The sequence below is a fragment of the Anabrus simplex genome, chromosome 11 (assembly GCF_040414725.1).
Source record: "Anabrus simplex isolate iqAnaSimp1 chromosome 11, ASM4041472v1, whole genome shotgun sequence".
Lineage (NCBI taxonomy): Eukaryota > Metazoa > Arthropoda > Insecta > Orthoptera > Tettigoniidae > Anabrus > Anabrus simplex.
Window position 1 is genome coordinate 122651641 of NC_090275.1, and position 21587 is coordinate 122673227.

Below are 21587 nucleotides of genomic sequence, written 5' to 3' on the forward strand. Positions count from 1 at the left end.
TTCAATTTAAACTTAAAGACGCGATCACGATCACGGCGGAAGCCGAAAGTGCTATACAAAAGTTACCGATAGAGTACCAAACAGAGACGAGATTTAATATAAAGAAAAAACTTTCTAATTTAATAAATAACAACCAGATAGACTTTCTACACATCATAACCAAACAATAGCTTCATTGAAACAGAAAATTAAGGAGAATGGTTTGACTGTGACTAAGGCGGACAAGGGGAATGCGATGGTCATTATGAATAAAGAATCATACACACAGAAAACCGAAACTTTTTGCAGAGAATTCATTCAAAATTATAAAAAAAGACCCGACGAATATCATTCAGAGAAACTTAAAGAAACTTCTTAAACAATCTTCTTTCATCCTTAATGAAAGGGAGTCTCAAAAACTTATTAATATGAACGCTGGTATCCCGACGCCAAAGCACTACCAAAGGTGCATAAAGAGAATATCCCTATAAGACCCACCATTAATTTCAGAAATAGCCCTATATATAAGATGTCTAAATTTATACACAATTTCTTAAAAAAACATTATAGATTTGAGGGTAATAGGTCTATTAAGAATTCCAAAGAATTTTGCGATCGTATTAAAGATACAAACATACAATCGAACCATAAGATGTATTCACTTGACGTCAAAAATATGTTCTCGAATATTCCAGTATCAAAAACGATAAATCTTGTAAAGAATAATCTACTTAAATACAGTAATTTGAGTAGGCAAGAGATAGCCGATTTTATTAACATTTTGGAGTTAGTCGTCGCTAATAATTACTTTACTTTCAACGGTCAAATATATGAACAGGAAGGTCTTCCTATGGGGGCCCCAGCTTCAGGAATTATGGCAGAAATTTATATGGATTTTCTTGAAAATAGCAAAATTAACAATATTAAAGGAATAATAAGCTGGTTGAGATACGTAGATGATACGTTTATAATAACTGACCATAGCATTACTAATGGACAGGAGGTATTAGAACAATTAAACAATATGGATTCACAGATTAAATTTTCTTTCGAAAGTGAAAATAATAAAAGCATTAAACTTTCTTGACATTACAATTATTAATGACTCTAATAAACTTAGGTTTAAAATATTTAGGAAACCTACTCTAACAGCAAACGTAATTAAACAAAATTCCGTACATCCGGCAGCACATAAGAGGGCCTCCTTTTACAGTATGATTTATAGAGCTTATAATATACCCATGTCAGAAGCAGATCGTAAAAATGAATTGGATACTATTTACTTTATAGCAAAAAGAAACGGGTTCAACAGGCAATTTATAGATAAAATTATTAGCAAAATTGAGAAAAAATCATTTTTCACATTAACCAAGGATACCAAAAAGAAAGAAGATAGTTACGCCCTTTTTACTTATAGTCACACTAAAATATACGAAATCACGAATGTTTTCAAGAAACTTAATATGAAAGTTTCTTTTAAAACAACCAATAACAACATTCATCTTTTCTTCAATCAGCACACTATCAATAACAGCAATAGCAAATTTCAGAAATCAAGTGTTTACAAATTAAAGTGCCAGCAGTGTCCCACCAGTTATATTGGACAGACAAGCCGCAATTTTAACATAAGGTATAATGAACATGTTGATGCGTCAAAGTACGGTAGATTCTCAGCATTCGGTTCTCATATGGACGATACCAATCATACATTCACGGGCATACAACAAGACCTTCAAATTCTCCATTTATGTAAGAAAGGAAACCTATTGAATATTTTAGAAAACATCTTTATAAATACTGATAAAAAATGCAACCCGATTTATAATCTTAATGAGATATCGGAGGATATCAATATACTTTTCGAGGAATTAATCAATAAATTCTTTTCACGAAGGCGCGTGAGTAATACGTCACCTCACACCTCTCCCCTTACGTCAAACTCCTCTCAACCTCCCCTCACAGTCAGTCATCAACGACCTTTGAGGACATCACTCAGTTAGCCTTAGCACTTGAGGTGGAGTGGTCGATGTAGGACGGGCAAGGAAGTGAGTGTGGGATGGGCACTTAGATCATTTTAACGGCATTTTATTCTTCAGTTCATTCATATTTTCTTTTTCTTTTTAGGCCCCTATTGTCAACACACAATCAGGTTCAACTTGCATCAGTATAACTCCACCTCCTAATCAAGAAATCTATTACAATGTGGCATCACCAGAACACTGTTTTATGTACAATATGCACATAATTTTATTTGCATAGCCACTTACGGAGTTTTATGATTGACAATTCGTTGTTTTGAACAACAGTTTTAACATATGATTTTAATTGGACTTCATGCTTCATATCATGTTCACACCGCACCATTTTAACATTGAAGATTGACAAGACACTATCAAGCCGCGTCACAGTATACAAAGACTTTGCATTTACTTATTTTAATGTGTCCTCGCCTTATTTTTAATGTTATGTATTTGTGACTGAAGATGTCCTATAAGAGGACGAAACATGTTTCACGAGTGTAATTTAACGTAGTCTTCGTAATAAAGACAATTACAGTATTGTAAAGGTGGAATTATAAAATCTAAATTTTCACAAGTTGATACTTTGACAATACGGGCTCTAATATGAAATTTATAACGTGCAATTATACAGAACATGCGATAAAATAATACAGCATGAGTTCAAGTGGAATGTTAATGAAGCGACATGGGTAAAAGGTTAAAAATTAAATAATTGAAAAAGAGGTTCAACCTATTCAATACATAAGAGAAAGAAATGTAGTTATTACATTCTTATTTAATAGTAATTAGAAATGGGACCGGTTTCGACCTTAGTCCAGGTCATCGTCAGCCGTTCAAAACATAAAAAACATGAAAAACAATGCATATGAAAAAGAAAAAGATTAAGTGAACTCTGGATCGGTATAAGATGAAATATAAATAAAAAAATAAATAAACATAGCGGATCAATAAAAGAAAATCAGAATCAGAAAAACACGTAATGAGGGAAGCCTTTCTAACCCAACTAAAAGAAGATTAAAGAAAAATAAATACCTCGATTATATATACAAACAGCATACTCAAAAGGTTGAGATGTGTAAAAACTGAACCATTTGACCGTTCTCCACTATTCATAAATATTGTGAGACTTTACCTATCATTGCGTGTGCCGTACTACCATTCATAATTTTACGTACTGTTTTTCTTTTAAGTGACTCACAATTTCTACCCCCACCATCAATTTATATTTCATCTTATACCGATCCAGAGTTCACTTAATCTTTTTCTTTTTCATATGCATTGTTTTTCATGTTTTTTATGTTTTGAACGGCTGACGATGACCTGGACTAGGGTTGAAACCGGTCCCATTCCTAATTACTATTAAATAAGAATGTAATCACTACATTTCTTTCTCTTATGTATTGAATAGGTTGAACCTCTTTTTCAATGATTTAATTTTTAACGTTAATACTTTCAATACGGAACAATGACATTTTTATCTTTAAATGGGTAAAAGGTCTCGGAAGCACACAGCAAACAATCTCATACACACATGAATCTGTGTTACCTTCTATTCTCAAAATAAACATAGCGGATCAATAAAAGAAAATCAAGGTTAACACACGAATAAATCAGGAAAACACGTAATGAGGGAAGCCTTTCTAACCCAACTAAAAGAAGATTAAAGAAAAATAAATACCTCGATTATATAAGCAAACAGCATACTCAAAAGGTCGAGATGTGTACAAAGACATCTTGAATTTCTTAAAATATCTTCTATAAGCCATAAAGGCGACTTGAAAATTGAATCCTCCCATCTTCTCAAGTCGAAAGATCTCAAAAAAGTCCATCAGAAAGATAATCCCACAAGACGGGGCAAAAAGAAATGCTTTGACCTATCCTATCGTATAAGACGCCATCTGTCGGAATAGAGAAGGATTACATAGTGGTAACGACACATGATGGGAAAGAGTAATAGTTGATAGATACTAGAGTTCCCTAGGAACGTGAAGATATCAGAAAAAGTAAACGTACCATAAAATGATATGGTGCGGTAGACTGACACTGGAAAGGACATTATCTTGCAAGAAACATCTTGAAATTACATCTTGAAAATTAAGCACTCAAAATAACCTCATTTATAAGCTCTGTAGCACTAATCAGAGAGCAGCAGCAGATACACTTCGAACTTCTGTGATCATCTTAGTGTTTTCTGCAGGCGAATATGGTGCTCCAGTGTGAATGAAGAGCTCCTCTCACGTAAAGAAGTTCAACACTCAGCTCAGTTCCCAACACTCAGCCACATCGTCACATCTGCATTTTAGAAGACAAGACGCACTGCTAAAGGATGATTTGAAAATAAACAATCCCATACTTCCGATTCACGATGACATTCCACATTTGACAATAAACCAGCTTCATTCCAGAAATGCACCCCTATGACTAGCCCAGCTGCTTGCTGTTAATAACTTCAACAATGATACTATACTAGACCTAACTGAAGTTGGCACGTGACAGGTAAGGTTGGAGGGAGGAGCATTGCACGTGCCATTTCATGATGTTGCCACATTCCAGCATTCCTTTCAACATTCTCTTACCCCTTGCTTCCAGCTCACTTGTTTCCTCCTTAATTCTGACTGCTGTGACATAAACTGGTCTTTCTTCACATTCTTGTTTTCCACTGTAATGGGAGTGATCGCAAATGGGACAAATTTTGCTGTGACTGTGACTGACTTGGTCTCATGTTGCGTTATTTTTAACGGGGATCGGCCTGATAAGCTCAGACAGTAGAGAGCTGGCCTTCTGATCCCAACTTAGCAGGTTCGATCTTGGCTCAATCCGGTGGTATTTGAAAGTGCTACAGAACGTAAAATCAATAACATCATTATTCTTTAACAGGGGTGGTACCTATAGCCTGACAAATCCTTCAACATGTCCTTTGTCCTATACTTAGTCTATGTACACCTTATTGGCATAATTACAGGACGTAAAACAAATTAGAAAAAGTGAGTTCAAGGGGGAAAGGGTGTGCGGGGAGGACGGGGAGTCATAAATCATGTGTACTCTTTTCCACACCACCCAGCGGTAGAGTACCTGGCGCGTTTCATCGTACTCGAAATATATATTAAAGTACAATGATTGTACGTATGTATGTAAAGAGTATTTAAAATAGAATTAGAAACTTACTATCGGCCACAAAACAGAAATAGAATGTCACTCACATTGAAATGCTTGCGACAATATCTAACTCACAACTGAAGTGAGAGGTTTGGCAACTCCAAGCAAGACGAGCTGCCCAGAAGTTTTATCTCCATGGCAACCGCAGTCGCCCCACCCTCGTTTCCATGGCAACCATACCGCTACTCCCTTTATCCCGCCACGGCAGGCAGTAAACGGACCTCCCTCTAAGAAATGCCAAACACCAACTTTCATTATTACCAGTATAAGTGCCATGACTTCTGGACTGAGAGCACTCCATTCGACCCCATACAGAAACCCAAGGGTTTTGAACTTCCAAAACATATGTGGAAAAATCTCAATCACGTCCAAACAGGAGGGAGAATGTGCATACAACTTACACGAGTGGGGGGGAAGCAGTCAAGCCCAACCTGTGATTGTGGAGCACTGTAACAAACCATCTGGGAATCCCTAGAAGGTATACGTGTGCCAAACTTCCTGACTGATAAACTAAAGATGTTCTATCAAAAATGCTTTAGCTGTATCCAAGTACATGATGGAAGATCAGATTGGTTTGAAACCAAACAAAGAGTCTAGCCGGGAAGTGACTTGTCACCACTCCTGTTCATCATAGTCGGGGATCGCATCATAAAATCCATCAAAAAACATTGCAAACAGCCTAACATTCTAATATTTGTAGATGATGTTCTGATCTAGGGATAAATGAAGCAGAAGTAAAGGAGAAACTAACTATTTTGAATGGAAAATTTAAGGAATATTGATTAAATTCAACATCAGTAAAACAAAAGAAAAACTGTTGAAATGACTATCAACAGGAAATGCACAGAGTTAAACATTTTTCTGGAGGGAACTCTGTTACAATCTGTTTCTAACTTCAAAATACCTTGGAAGTAGGCTATCATTTCAAAAGATAACACAATAAACCACAAAATACTTACTAGGACCAAGAAAGCTCCCCATTTTTATTTTTAGATGAGAAATCTATTCTGGGATGATAGACTAGCCCAGAAAGCAAAACTGACCATGTTTCAAACCTACTTAACTCTCTTGGTGCCAGGCGGTAGTGTGAGCACCAGCCCTTCAAATTGCCAGAGCCGATCTGGTCGGCCATTAACAATCCATAATACCAATATAATGGTCCGTTATTGGACATTATAAATTTTCCAGCTAACTCATTCTTGGTTGCCTGCGTTTCGCCCTCGTGTGCTAAGTTAGGCTCGTCAGTTGGGACTTAGCACACCACCCAAGACGCAAGGCTAGTGCATACCGTGGAGGCCACTGCATAGGCTATTTGAAGCCACCAGCAGTGCCAATGCACTGTGAGAACTATGTCTCATTTCCAAAAATAGATGCCTGCTTGGCCATCAAATGATGTAGATGTTGATTCCCATAGGGAACCTAAAATATTTGTCCTGAATGAGTCAATTTATAATACCAATATAATGGTCCGTTATTGGACATTATAAATTTTCCAGCTAACTCATTCTTGGTTGCCTGCGTTTCGCCCTCGTGTGCTAAGTTAGGCTCGTCAGTTGGGACTTGGCACACCACCCAAGACGCAAGGCTAGTGCATACCGTGGAGGCCACTGCATAGGCTATTTGAAGCCACCAGCAGTGCCAATGCACTGTGAGAACTATGTCTCATTTCCAAAAATAGATGCCTGCTTGGCCATCAAATGATGTAGATGTTGATTCCCATAGGGAACCTAAAATATTTGTCCTGAATGAGTCAATTTATAATACCAATATAATGGTCCGTTATTGGACATTATAAATTTTCCAGCTAACTCATTCTTGGTTGCCTGCGTTTCGCCCTCGTGTGCTAAGTTAGGCTCGTCAGTTGGGACTTAGCACACCACCCAAGACGCAAGGCTAGTGCATACCGTGGAGGCCACTGCATAGGCTATTTGAAGCCACCAGCAGTGCCAATGCACTGTGAGAACTATGTCTCATTTCCAAAAATAGATGCCTGCTTGGCCATCAAATGATGTAGATGTTGATTCCCATAGGGAACCTAAAATATTTGTCCTGAATGAGTCAATTAGCCTATGCAGTGGCCTCCACGGTATGCACTAGCCTTGCGTCTTGGGTGGTGTGCTAAGTCCCAACTGACGAGCCTAACTTAGCACACGAGGGCGAAACGGACCATTATATTGGTATTATAAATTGACTCATTCAGGACAAATATTTTAGGTTCCCTATGGGAATCAACATCTACATCATTTGATGGCCAAGCAGGCATCTATTTTTGGAAATGAGACATAGTTCTCACAGTGCATTGGCACTGCTGGTGGCTTCAAATAGCCTATGCAGTGGCCTCCACGGTATGCACTAGCCTTGCGTCTTGGGTGGTGTGCCAAGTCCCAACTGACGAGCCTAACTTAGCACACGAGGGCGAAACGCAGGCAACCAAGAATGAGTTAGCTGGAAAATTTATAATGTCCAATAACGGACCATTATATTGGTATTATAAATTGACTCATTCAGGACAAATATTTTAGGTTCCCTATGGGAATCAACATCTACATCATTTGATGGCCAAGCAGGCATCTATTTTTGGAAATGAGACATAGTTCTCACAGTGCATTGGCACTGCTGGTGGCTTCAAATAGCCTATGCAGTGGCCTCCACGGTATGCACTAGCCTTGCGTCTTGGGTGGTGTGCTAAGTCCCAACTGACGAGCCTAACTTAGCACACGAGGGCGAAACGCAGGCAACCAAGAATGAGTTAGCTGGAAAATTTATAATGTCCAATAACGGACCATTATATTGGTATTATAAATTGACTCATTCAGGACAAATATTTTAGGTTCCCTATGGGAATCAACATCTACATCATTAACAATCCAGTCGGAAGTTGCCAGAGCCGATTACATCGCCGGCTTAAAATTCTGTAATATACATAATTTTGAGGCAACCTATAGTGACGTGCATACTTTTGTTACAACCTGTAGTAAAGGGGCTACACGTTATTGTGTGCCTGGCCTTTCTTTGGCAGTTCTAAGAGGGTGTTATACCTTTCACAAGAGTCGTTTCCTGTGTTTACAAATACCGCTAACCGGTCAGCAAGAGATTGCTCCTTGCAGTGAGTGGATTTGTGACAGGAAAATGGCATGTTGTTCACGTGATATCTTTTTAGCAGGTATTGATGATAATAAATGAATGCAGTATTTGGAACAGTGCAAAGTTAATGCGGATGATTTATCGGATAGCGATAGGGAATTTAGTTCAGAGAGTAGCGACGAAATTATACCGGACACGTCCGCGGAATCACCGCAGCTAAAGATGATGTTTAATTGTGTCTAACGGCAGTAAAGCTACTCTGAAAATGGTGGTAGATGAAACTAGTGATAACGAATATGATGATGATGTCTCTAGAGAACATTTTGTGGAAATTTGTCCCAATGAACCCGACAACATTCCTCAACCTCCTGTCTCCTTCAAGGACGTTCTTGGACCTAAACATGCCCTACCGTTTGATTCTCCGCCCATATCATACTTCAGTTTACTTTTCACTTACTCTCTGCTAAACCTTATAGTCACATATAGTCCTCTATCATTACCTAAATGCCGGTCTCCGCGGGCCAACTGTAGCGTGCCTACCTCTCACCCGGAGGTCATGGGTTCGATTCCTGCCCAGGTCAAGAATTTTCGCCTGGTCCTGAGGATTGGTTCAAGGTTCACTCAATCTAAGTGACCCTAAGTGATTGCAATTGAGGGGGCGACCCCGGTCTGGAAAACCAAGAATAATTACTGAGAGGATCCGTCTCGCTGACCATGATTCCCCTCGTAAACTGCAGGTACTGAACTGAGCAGCGGTCGCTTAGTAGGTCAAAGCAAATCACGGCTTTAGTGCCATATATTTCTTAATTTCGTAAATTCTTTTGTATTGCAAAATTATTTTTCTAATTTCTAAAAATGAGAAACTATTTTTTTCTGAAAAAACTATATCAACTACTACTTTTTACTTATTTAATAAATCAGAATTATTTTAATACTGTGTTGTCCGCACATAGAAAATCTGTTGTCAGTATTTGCCAAACATCGATACATACACGCGAATTTTATCGGTGAGTAAAATTGTCTTGTTTTTACTAGTGACACATGTTTGAATTTTTATTTTTTACGTTTTTATTTCTGTCGTTCAAATTAGTTATTCCATAGAATTGTATTTAGAAATACATTATATATAATTACGTATTTTCTTTTTTATCGTAAAGTATTTTTTCAAAGTAGATATTGAGAGAGAAAGTGCGAAAATATTTTTCTCTTCCTAAAAATAAACGTTATCGACAACTATTAATCAACAATAAAACGTTTTTGACTCTTATATCACTCCAAACCAGTAGTCGATATGTAGAAAATTTCATGCCGGTATTTGCTATACACCAGTCGATATATGCGAATTTTAAAATGCATGTATTTCCATTGAAAACGGCCTGGCACTTTACAGTAGTAGAGTGGAGGCGGAGCTCTGGCCTCTTCCGGGGCCTATTCCACAAAAGTATGGTCTTGTACATTACAAGTAAATTCTCTAGTAACTAGTACAAATACCAGAGTTTCTGTTCCACAAAAGAATTTTCTACAGTTGTACTTTACTACTCCATACATACAAATTACCAGTAAATTTTTATAGGTATGTTCCACAAAAGTACTAGTACTTGTAATTTACTAGTGAATTGGGAACGATTCCCTACCAGTGAAAGGACAATAATATATAAATGTACTAGTGCTATTTAAATATACTTATTTCAGATACATTTTGATAAATATGTGGTCTAGCAGAAGTGATAGTGATGGTAATGAAAATAAAAACTACCGTCTGTATAGGGAAAGGATAAACTTCCAGTTTAACACTATTTGAATACAATGAGAGTTTTAGGTTAAGCACAATACAAGTGGAAGAACTTTCGATGGATATTTATCATAGGATGAAACATACTACGAACAGAAATAAATCTCTCTCTGCTAAACAACAGTTAGGCCTACTAACAACACTGCTTTGGCTAGGAAATTGTGGTCAGTACCATGGTATTGCACATATGCATGGGATGGCAAAATCTTTGGTCTGTAGGTCAATATATTCTGTGGTAGCTGCAATAAATGATATAAAATTTCCTCAAATTGTTCCTTGACCTGAAAATACTGAACAAACATGTTCCAAGAAGGACATTCCTGGAATCATTAATTCCAAGTAATTCCAATCATTAATCCAACTTTTCCCCCTCAAAAGCTCCATGAGCTTTTCCAAATCAAATATTTCCATCCAACCCTCTATTTTGTCTTGTTTTTTCAGACTCTCGCAGAATGCACCAAAATGAATATCTTTCCTTCTTTCTATTTCCTTCAAAATGAATAACTTCCTTTCCTTGACACCATTTTAACAATTCATGCAGAGTGTACAATTTTGTAACAATTAAGTTTGGCGGCCGAATGTCGTCATTAGCGGCATCCGATTCCAAATGACAGACCAAGGTGGGTATGTCAGACTATCGTGGAACATATGCGAGGATCGCGGAAGAACAGAATGGGTGATAATAACGGAGTAATTTCCTATCATCAAAGAAATAAACTGAAAAATAACATTGTAGCACTGAGAAATTCACAGAAATATTAGAGTTCTTTGAATCTTTGCTACATAACTTAACTTAAAATACGATACCGGTAATAAGATTAATGAGGCAAGCATAACCTACTTCAACGAAAGGAATATGAAGATAAACAGCTGATTCATGCTATGACGTAGTATGTTTATTGATATGTTGTCACTTGTAAAACTTGTAACAATTCACTAGTAATATACAAGAGACTATCAATCTTTTGTGGAACAGAAATGTACAACTCCATACATTACAAGAACCCACACTAGTAACTTGTAATGTACAAGACCATACTTTTGTGGAATAGGCCCCTTCAGCTAATGGGGAGCGGCCGACCAGATCGGCTCTTGGCTCCAAGAAATTTAATTCCAGTTCTCACCTATGAACCCTACATAACAATACTAATAGGAAAATCCAGTCAAAAGAAATGAAATTCATCACAACAAACAACCAAGAGATGAAAGACAAGATTAGAAATGAAGCAAACAGGAAGCAAGCTGGCATCAAAATACCTATTACCGAGTTTTAGGAAGATATAGGGTACAATGGTTTGGACATGGTATGATGATGGACAGAACAAGAACAGCAAGGAATTACTTTAACAGAGAAGTGAAAATGAGGGGAGACCAGTAGCGAGGGGAATGTCAAGTGAGAGGATATAGACGAACAAAAACTACAGGCCTACTTTGAGAGGAAGAAGTACTTGTACAGCACACCCGGGGAACTAGAGCTGGAAAATGATGATGATATACATTCATCTAATAAACGCAAAGAACTTTATCTACACACGGCTTGCACGACAAAATACTTGCATAATATAAAGCGATCGAGGCGTGTAGATCACAACAGGATTTCCATTGTGTGTTATGGCCCATACTGTTTTTAGAGATAATATATACTGTAGATGAAGAGGAATGGTTAATTCACTCTCTCCAAGCAAATTACCGCTAACGACAGGTAAATGCTGCTAACGTTTTCTTTCACTTACCAGCAAGCACGAAACAGCTTACGCACGAGATGAATCCACTTAAGAACGAATTGAACGGGAATGTGCCAACAAGACAGCAGTATACAAACTGGATAACTCCCGTCAGAAACACGTACAGCAAGTAAGCATCAATTATTTTTAACTTCTTTGGAGTATTATTAACATAGTCTGAATAAAACTTAGCAATTACAGACTTTAAACTGGTCATGATCACAAACTAGGCACTAATCTAACTTGCCAACAACAAACTACGGATGTGACAGCGCGGTGCACAAGGCTGCCAACTTAGGGAGACATCTACAGTTCTTCTTCTTGGTTAGTTGTTGGACATCGTCGTAAGACGCTACGTCCAGTCACTGGTTTGCGGGTTAATGAATGTCGGGGGGAGGTGCCAACAGTAAAAGAAAGTAGTACAGTACGAAAGAAGAGGGAGAGCTATGTACAAAAGCGAATTGCAACGGTTAATGATGAAACTTAGGAAAATACCAATGATATATAGGCTAAACGATCAGAGAAGAACACAAAAACACTGGGACACAAGGTTCTAATTCTTCACGTCTGTGTGGTCTGTCACGACGTCTTACTACAAACAAACAAAAACCGGACCACATATAAGGGGGAGTATGTGCAAGTCCGTACCCAAAAGAAAGGAAAAGGTTACAAATGGATGTTACATACAACAACAACAAAAAAAAATGATGATTAAGTCCACAACGTGAAAAGTCGATTAGGACACGAAACACGAAACATTTAACGACAGTTGGTAACCCTCATGAAAAAGCTTACCTATGCATTCGCGACGGTGATGTTCATATGTCTGACAGTGAAAAAAGATGGAAGTTACAGTACTGACTACTCGGCCACATGGACAGAAGGTACTGTCAAGAAAAGTAAGGCAAGAGAGATGTGTAAGCTTACATACACGAGTGAGGCGGAGGCGGATGTGTGGAAAGTGCTCCTACAATTCTATTACAATAGCCGTATGTTTTACTTGGAAGGAGGGGAGGGTACATATGAAAGAATATCTTCCTGTAATGACTTTAACAAATGCTTCAAGCGGACATTTTGTCCCACGTCTACTATTAAATCGTCAATTTTCATAGCATAGGTGCGACATTGGTCGATAAAATTAACATTGGAAGTATCGTGTAAAGCCGGGACAGAAGGAGATGCTGAAAGTGGTGCGTGAGATTCCGAAGGTTGCCCGTGGGGACTGGACTTCCGTGATGTAGATGCAGGCTCGTTAGAAGTAGCAGGTATCAAACGCACGACTGGAGTGCCAGAATGTTCTGGAACCGTCTTCGGATTACTTAGCAAATTGAGGTATGATGCCCTGTCATAACCTGGTTTAACGGGTGGGCGGGAAGGGTTACTAACCACCATAGTAAATTTACGCTTTCGAGGGAGAGTTTCGTCCGATTGAGATGGTCTATTGGGTAAAGGAGGAAAATGTTGGGGCATCAGAAGGGGGTTAGATAGGGACTGTAATGGGGCAAAATAGTTTTTCACTTCTAAATATGATTTGTTTTCAACACTCATAATGCGTTTAATTTCTTTTTGTTGTTTGTGGATTTCACAATGTTCTGCTCCCGCAGGATGATTTCCGCCACAGTTAGCGCATTTAACGACTTGGTGAGTGCAATCTTCAGTAGAATGAGTAAGGGAACACTTTCCACATCTCGGCTCCCTGGAACGACAATTAGTAGCGGTATGTCCATACCGCTGACATCGTTTGCATAATAAAGGAGAGAATATAAAGGCCTGAACCTCTAAAATGACTTTAAAAATGGACACACTTTTCGGAAGTTGTTGACTTTCGAATACAACCTTCACAGTACCTGTAGGGATATCTTCAGTTTTTCCGTCTTTAGATGAACGTCTATTTAGACGTTGTACTTTCACTACAGGATATGGTGAGTCTAAATAGGTGAGAATGTCGGATTCGGAAATAGTAGTGTCTACTCCCCGTATTACCCCTACTCGCTGAATATTCGAAGACGGAATAAAAGCTGTCAATTTCTTTTCTGTAAGAATGGGATGAGAAAGAAAGGCGTTTGCAGCCTTACTAGACATGAAAGTAACTTGAATTCTATTTCTTCCCTTCCTATGGATGGCCTTGACGTCACCAATTTGCCTCTCATAGAAAATCCAACCCAGAGTCATAGGGTGAATATGTCCTATTTTATTTGTAGAGTCAATCGATTCGACAAATACTATGTAAGGGCCAAGATGAGTGTTAGAATAGGTAGATACAGGAACGTGCGGACGCTGATCCGAGTCACGTATTGTATCTTGAGAACTGTCTCGTTGGGTATCAGTATTACTAACGTCCATGTGTAAATCCTCACGCACGGCATTTTTACCAATATCAGGAGGTCGTCCTAAAGGGCCACCGCCACTATCTACAGACATAGTAGTCCAAAAAGGAATTACACTATACGAGCACCGGAACAAACACAAAAGAAAATTACTAGGATACAAACACAAACATAAAACACTCTACTTATCTACAGACAGGAAAAAGCCGCTGCACCAGTGACCGGAGCGAGACGTGTGCACTGCACAACAGCCGAACACCGAATTCAACATCTACAGTTAAAGAAAAATGTAAGTTTGGCAACGTTGTACCTAATACTTGTCTGGTAGCACTGCCTGCTCGATCTGCATTCAATGGCTGCTTTTACTAAATACAGTAGAGACAATACGCGACACTGAGCGAGATATCCAGGGACAGCTATTAGAGCTCACTCTAATAGACCTGAACGGTACTGATTCCGTCATAAGAGCACGTGTATTTTTGTGTGAAGTTTTTGGTGTTATTTACGCGTTTTCAGTGAGTTGACATAATTAAATAGTAGCGTGTGTCATTCCTTGATATCTCCTCTCAACATGAGGGGAAAGGTATGTGCTGTGTTTGGCTGCAGTAATTACGAAGTAGAGAAAAATACCCGGTCGTTCTTCAAGTTCCCTCGAGACAAGAACATGTCAGTAATATTGTGTTTGCATATATATTCTTCCAGTGACAGAGATTTTTATAGTACTTCATAATCTTCTGACCTGCTCGACCCATGTTTTAACAGGCTTAAAATATAATACGCATATTTTATTGTATAGTGCAGCAGTTAACCTTCAATACCGATGTGTTGTTGTAGGTGTGATCTGTGGGTTTTTAAATGTCACAGAAGCGATTTGGATAAAGTGTACAAGAAAGAAGGGACGTTACGCTTGTATAAGAATTATAAGATCTGTTCAGATCATTTCCAGGCCAGCGAATTTAAAAAATCCTCGACTATACAGCCAAGGGTATGTTACATTTTTACTCTAATTGTACGTAAATATTCCTCAAAGCATCACTATCCACAACATTTTCAAACTTTTCTTTCTTTTATTTTTCTTCTCAGATTAAAGCCGGGATTTTATAGATTTTCTTTCTGTTAGTAGGCTTCATGTTAAGAGGAAAATTGTCCAGCTTTAAATGTTAATTCATTGCATCATATGTGTAATGTGCCGATATTTTTATTGACAAATGTCTTAATGTGATGATACAATATTTTCAAATGAGAAAAAAAAGACAAATCCAACCGTAAGATTTCAGGCAGGTATGCTAAAGCTAAAAAAGTAATGCATAAATGAAAGATCAAGCCATTTCACAGCAGTCCATTTCACACCTTGTTTATATGTCTAATTTCAGTCTTTGAATAATAACCTTTTAAATAATTCTTGATTCATTTATCCAGAATTGCTTTAGCAACATCGAAGTTAATATCTCAATACCAATTTCTTTCTAGACGTAATTTATTTATCCATTTCCGTATATACATTTCCATTGATATTTGAATTTAGCGTGATTTGTTCAGGTCAAGTCACTAGGAGCGCCACGGTCGAATTGTCTCCCATTTTAGCAAGGCGAAATCCGTAAGTGTCGTGTATTGTCTCTACTGTATTTGCTTTTACTTATACTGCCTGCTCATTACAACATTTCAACATGGCACTGAATGAAACACTCCGTTTACAAATAGCCACAGCAGGTGGCAGCACCAACCGGCTCCAGACCTGTCGGAATGAAATAGCGGGAAATAGGATACTTGTTTTCAGTGAAAATGGTGTACTGCTGCGTGCCTTTCTGCAAATCAAAGAAAGGGAAACCAGAATGCCGAATACCTTCAAGTACACAATTGCGTCGAAAGTGGTTAAGTATTATATCCAGGGAAGGAAACAGCAAGAGAAGTAAATGGATTCCTTCTGATCATTCCGTGGTTTGCAGTCTACATTTCGTAAATGACGATTTCAAAGTGACCAGCAAAACGCGAAAATTGAAAACAGGATCTGTACCCAGCCCTTTTCCTGATTATCCAGCTTATAAACAACCGCTAATTTCAGCGATGATTAAGAGAAGGGATTCAAGCTCAGAGACGTCTAACAAGAGCTCTTCAAACATCATTGCAGAAAATGGTAAGCGTTATATTAAGGTTTGAAGTATTACATACTAAGTAATATAACTTCTGGGGACAATTGTACTGTTAATGTGAAGGTACAAATCAGAATAATATGCTGTCATAGATTCCATTGTCCGCCTCTGTGGTGTAGTGGTTAGTGTGATTAGCTTCCACCCCCGGAGGCCCGGGTTCGATTCCCGGCTCTGCCACGAAATTCGAAAAGTGGTACGAGGGCGGGAACGAGGTCCACTCAGCCTCGGGAGGTCAACTGAGTAGAGGTGGGTTCGATTCCCACCTCAGCCATCCTGGAAGTAGTTTTCCGTGGTTTCCCACTTCTCCTCCGGGCAAATGCCGGGATGGTACCTAACTTAAGGCCACGGCCGCTTCGTTCCCTCTTTCTTGTCTATCCCTTCCAATCTTCCCATCCCCCGCAAGGCCCCTGTTCAGCATAGCAGGTGAGGCCGCCTGGGCGAGGTACTGGTCATCCTACCCAGTTGTATCCCTCAGACCCAGAATCTGAAGCTCCAGGACACCGCCCTTGAGGTGGTAGAGGTGCCATCCCTCACTGAGTCCGAGGGAAAAGCCAACCCTGGGGGGTAAGCATATTAAGATTCCATTACGAGTCGTTTGCTAGCAGTATAAAATCGTGTCAATATACTGCTCTTTTTATTACTATTATCATTTACGCAAGTAGGGCCTATTTAGATATAGCTAAACGAATGTCAGGTTCTCTCCACCGATGGTGCTATTGTAACGTTATCCACAAGGAAAATTCAAAATTTTCTGCCCCAGTATTCTCTCCCGGACTTGACGAAACAGAACCAGTGTTGCTCCCTGACTATGTCCGACTCGTTGGCTGAATGGTCAGCGTACTGACCTTCGGTTCAGAGGGTCCCGGGTTCGATTACCGGCCGGGTCTGGAATTTTAACGTTAATTGGTTAATTCCAGTGGCTCGGGGGCCAGGTGTGTGTGGCATCTTCAGCATTAGAAATCGTCCTAGGTAGGGCCTTCATCTTCACAGACATGCAAGCCACCTAATAGGCCGTCTATTATTATTATTCCCTGAGTATGTACTTGATTTACTGGAAGATTTTCGTGAGCTCCCTGAGTCAGTGTGTGCCACTTTGGAAACTGCTTACCAGGTATTTGTGTGTGGTTATTTAGTGCATGTAATCGAAGAAAAAACAGAATGCAGCATGTGCCTGAATAACGTTTCCACCTCATTTAATGCATCCCTATTGATGAATTTAATAAGACAGTCGGACAGAGGAGGCCTGCGCTATCCCTAGCAACGATTTATTGGCCTAATTATGGGTCTACAGAAATTTGTTGAGGCAGCTCCACCGTACTGCAAGAACTCTGCAAGTCTGCTCCAGACTATGAAAAATCCATGTTCTACCTTCTTTGTGCCAATGTAAGATTTTAAAGTGTTTTAGTAACAATAAGCACCAGGAACTTGTGTCAGAAACTGTGGTGGCCAAATTCGTGAAACGTCTACTTAGTAATGTGGGGAAGTACCATACAGACAAAGTTTCCAGGTTTTCCCTTTCGTCGAAACTTCTTTCTCGAAAAGTGCTGAAGCTATAACTCTCTACAGCACCACTTTATACGTAAAATTCTTTAATTTTTCTCTTACTTTCAGATTTTAAATTTTGCTGGTATGCTTATTCACGCGATAACTGGGTACGTCTGGTGCTGCCATCTAGCGGCAGATTGTTTGTAAGTCGTGTTACACGTTTGAATATGGAACAACGAGCTAGAATGACATAGAGAGGCGGAAGCGCTGCCTGAGTGAAGCTAATTGAACGAACGTCCGCCATGTTTCCTGTGGTCACACAAGCAACGGGGCGTGGCTCTTGAAAGACGAAAAGTGTAGAAAATACGTATTTTAGAATCACAGGGGCAGAATTAAAGATCGTTAGCTCAAATCTTAAAGCAAGACTGGACACTGAAAGGCATAACGTTCTATAGTCATGATGTATGTATGTTAAAAATCATAGACTGCGAATACCGCCACTTCATCATGTTGCGGCACGAGGCCAGCATCACGATCAGATGATTGTAAGGTAGTTCGAAATAGTCGCACAGTGACATACGAATAGCCCTAGAAAACGGAACAAGAGCATTACCCTGCTTGGCTGTTGTGGTTAAGCGTACATTACAATAAAAAACATGGACATAACTAAATATTTATGACAGAAATCCTTAAAATGATAGGGAACTACAATAGATTTCATCCTCATTCTAATCATAATCAGCGAGGTATCCCACCTCTACCGCCTCACGGGCAGTGTCCTGGAGCATGAGACGTTGGGCCGGGGGATGGAACTGGGGAGAGGGACCAGCACATCACCCAGGCGGCCGCACCCGCTATGCTGAACAGGGGCCTTGTGGTGGGATGGGAAGATTGGAAGGGATAGACAAGGCAGAGGTAAGAAAGCCGTCGTGGCCTTTAAGTAAAGTACCATCGCGGCATTTGCCTGAAGGCAAGTGGGAACCCATGGAAAACCACTTTGAGTTTCGCTGAGGCGGGAATCGAACCCATCTCTACTCAGTTGACCTCCCAAGGCTGAGTGGACCCCGTTCCAGCCCTCGTACCACTTTTCAGATTTCTTAGTAGAGCCGGGAATCGAACCCGGGCTTCCGGGGGTGGCAGCTACTCACGCAAATGCTAACCACAACACCACAGAGGCGGCCCATGGGTACTGTACCACTATAATTGCTGAATGCTATTCTTTATCATAATATAGGGGACATATCACTTTTCCCATTACAATATAATTCTGGGGTTACTAGCTGAAAGGTAACCTTGAAAGTTGTCCATTATGAAGTTTAGGCTAGCATACCAATGCAACTGACATCTACAATAGAGGCTGCATACATTTCACAAATAGCAGTAAAATACTATATTTACCATGCTTGGTGTACGTTTGACAGAAATAGGTGACTTTTTTTTTTTTTTGCTTTACGTCGCACCGACATACATAGGTCTTATGGCGACGATTGGATAGGAAAGGGCTAGGACTGGGACTGGGAAGGAAGCAGCCGTGGCCTTAATTAAGGTACATCCCAGCATTTGCCTGGTGTGGAAATGGGAAACCACGAAAACCATCTTCAGGGCTGCTGACAGTGGGGTTCGAACCCAATATCTCCCGAATGAAAGCTCACAGCTGCGCTCTGCTAACCGCACGGCCAACTCGCCCGGTGGGTGACTTTTCGTGGTTACGTTTTCTTGACGGTGGGTGCTCCATTTTCTTTGTAAACGTGAAGGAAAATTAAATAGAGTTGGTACAGTATTTGCCAGTAATCGCCGCTACTCATTTGTTTCGTACATGTACTTATCTTCGAAATGTACAGAGCATTAGCAACTGTATTGCGTGGGATACCATCTATCTCTTTTCTTCCTCACATCAAATTGTTCCGTTAATTCCTTGTTCTTTAAAGGAAATCTGAAATATAATCCGACAAATAATTACCGTGGCTATCAGCACTTTCGCTCTGTAATCAGTAAAATGGGTTTAATTACTAACAGAAATTACAAAAAGTGATCTCGTCTATAATTCAGTAATGATTAAAATACGATATATCCTTGGTTTTATTACTCCGATTAGTTACGCTGAACATACGGCTGACATTCTTGAAAGCGAGAATCTATCTTTTCACTTTTTAAAACTTAAGACAACTTACGAAATTAAGTTGCCATGCACAATCTTCCTGTCACCTCAACTTATGTTCTCGCGTCAACTCACTTTGTTTTTGACAACCGTTAACATGGCTGCCCTTTATCAACTTGCTTCCGCAGGGAGCGCTGATGTCAGGCACACAGCCCCTCTATGTTATTCTAGCTCGTTGATATGGAATGAGCAGGCAGTACAAGCAGCCATCGGATGCAGATCGAGCAGGCAGTGCTGGTAGACAAGTGTCTCGGTATAACCGTTTGTAGATAAATTGGAGAGTTCGGCGGCCACTTCCACCTCCGGCTCCCAGGGGCCCCCTCCACTTCCTCCTCCCGAAGGGCCTTCCCAGGGGGCACGCTCTCCCTCCTCCTCCCGAGGGGCCTTTCCAGGGGCCCGCTCCTCCGCCCCCACCCGGGAGGCCTTCCCAAGGGCCCGCTCCTCCTCCCGCGGGAAATTTGAATTGGTAAACAAAGCCACGTGCTTTTTGACAGCTATCATCGACAACAACGCATCTCTAACCTCAGTACTGCCATCGTGACGGGCCTAAACCTCAATGCTGCCAACATGACCTTACTAGCGCGTGATTTGAATCGGTAAACAAAGCTACGAGCTTTTCTGACAGCCACGTGCTTTTTGACAGCTATCGTCGACAACAACGCATCGCTAACCTTAGTGCTGCCATCTTAACGGGCCTAAACCTCAGTGCTGCCAACTTAACCTTACTAGCGCGAGATTTGAATCGGTAAACAAATCCACGTGCATTTTTGACAGCTGTCATCCGCCATCTTTAATCAACAGAGCACCGTGCTGCCCTCTTTAGCTACATATCTTGTAAATGTGGTGGCAGATAATTTGAAAAATGCTTTTTTGACAGCAGCCATCTTTAATCGACAGAGCACCGTGCTGCACTCTTTAGTTGAAATGTGGTGGCAGGCAATTCCACGTGACAGCAGCCATCGTTAATCAAGAGAGCACCATGCTGCCCTCTTTAGTTTAAATGTGGTGGCGGCAATTTCAAAAATTCTACTCGCTCTTGTTTGGAAACAAACCCACGTGCTTTTTGACAGTTACCATCCGCCATCTTTAATCAAGAGAGCACCGTGCTGCACTCTTTAGGTAGATACCTTTGAAATCTGGTGGCGGCAAATTCGAAGTGATTTACAAACTCACGTGCTTTTTGACAGCTACCATCCGCCATCCTTAATCAAGAGAGCACCGTGCTGCACTCTTTAGCTAGATACCTTTGAAATGTAGTGGCGGAAAATTCGAAGTGCTTTACAAACTCACGTGCTTTTTTGACAGGTGTCATCCGCCATCTTTAATCAAGAGAGCACAGTGCTGCACTCTTTAGCTACATACCTTTGAAATGTGGTGGCGGAAAATTCGAAGTGCTTTACAAACTCACGTGCTTTTTTGACAGGTGTCATCCGATATCTTTAATCAAGAGAGCACAGTGCTGCACTCTTTAGCTACATACCTTTGAAATGTGGTGGCGGAAAATTCGAAGTGCTTTACAAACTCACGTGCTTTTTTGACAGCTGTCATCCGCCATCTTTAATCAAGAGAGCACCGTGCTGCACTCTTTAGCTACTTACATTTGAAATGTGGTGGCGGCAATTTCCACGAGCTCTTGTTTGGAACCAAAGCCACGTGCTTTTTGAAACCTACCATCCGCCATCTGTAATCAAGAGAGCACCGTGGTGCACTC

The 21587-nt window shown here is 40.1% G+C and overlaps 1 protein-coding gene across 1 annotated transcript in view; it reads right to left on the reverse strand.

The window, feature by feature from the left end:
* The window catches only part of Dad1 (dolichyl-diphosphooligosaccharide--protein glycosyltransferase subunit), a 73135-nt gene extending 61080 nt beyond the window's left edge, over positions 1-12055 (reverse strand). Inside the window, exon 1 of the mRNA XM_067155836.2 lies at positions 11766-12055. Coding sequence (XP_067011937.1) covers positions 11766-11973 — 208 coding nt within the window. The 5' untranslated portion in view covers positions 11974-12055. The remainder of the gene's footprint in view (positions 1-11765) is intronic.
* Positions 12056-21587: the final 9532 nt, after the last annotated feature.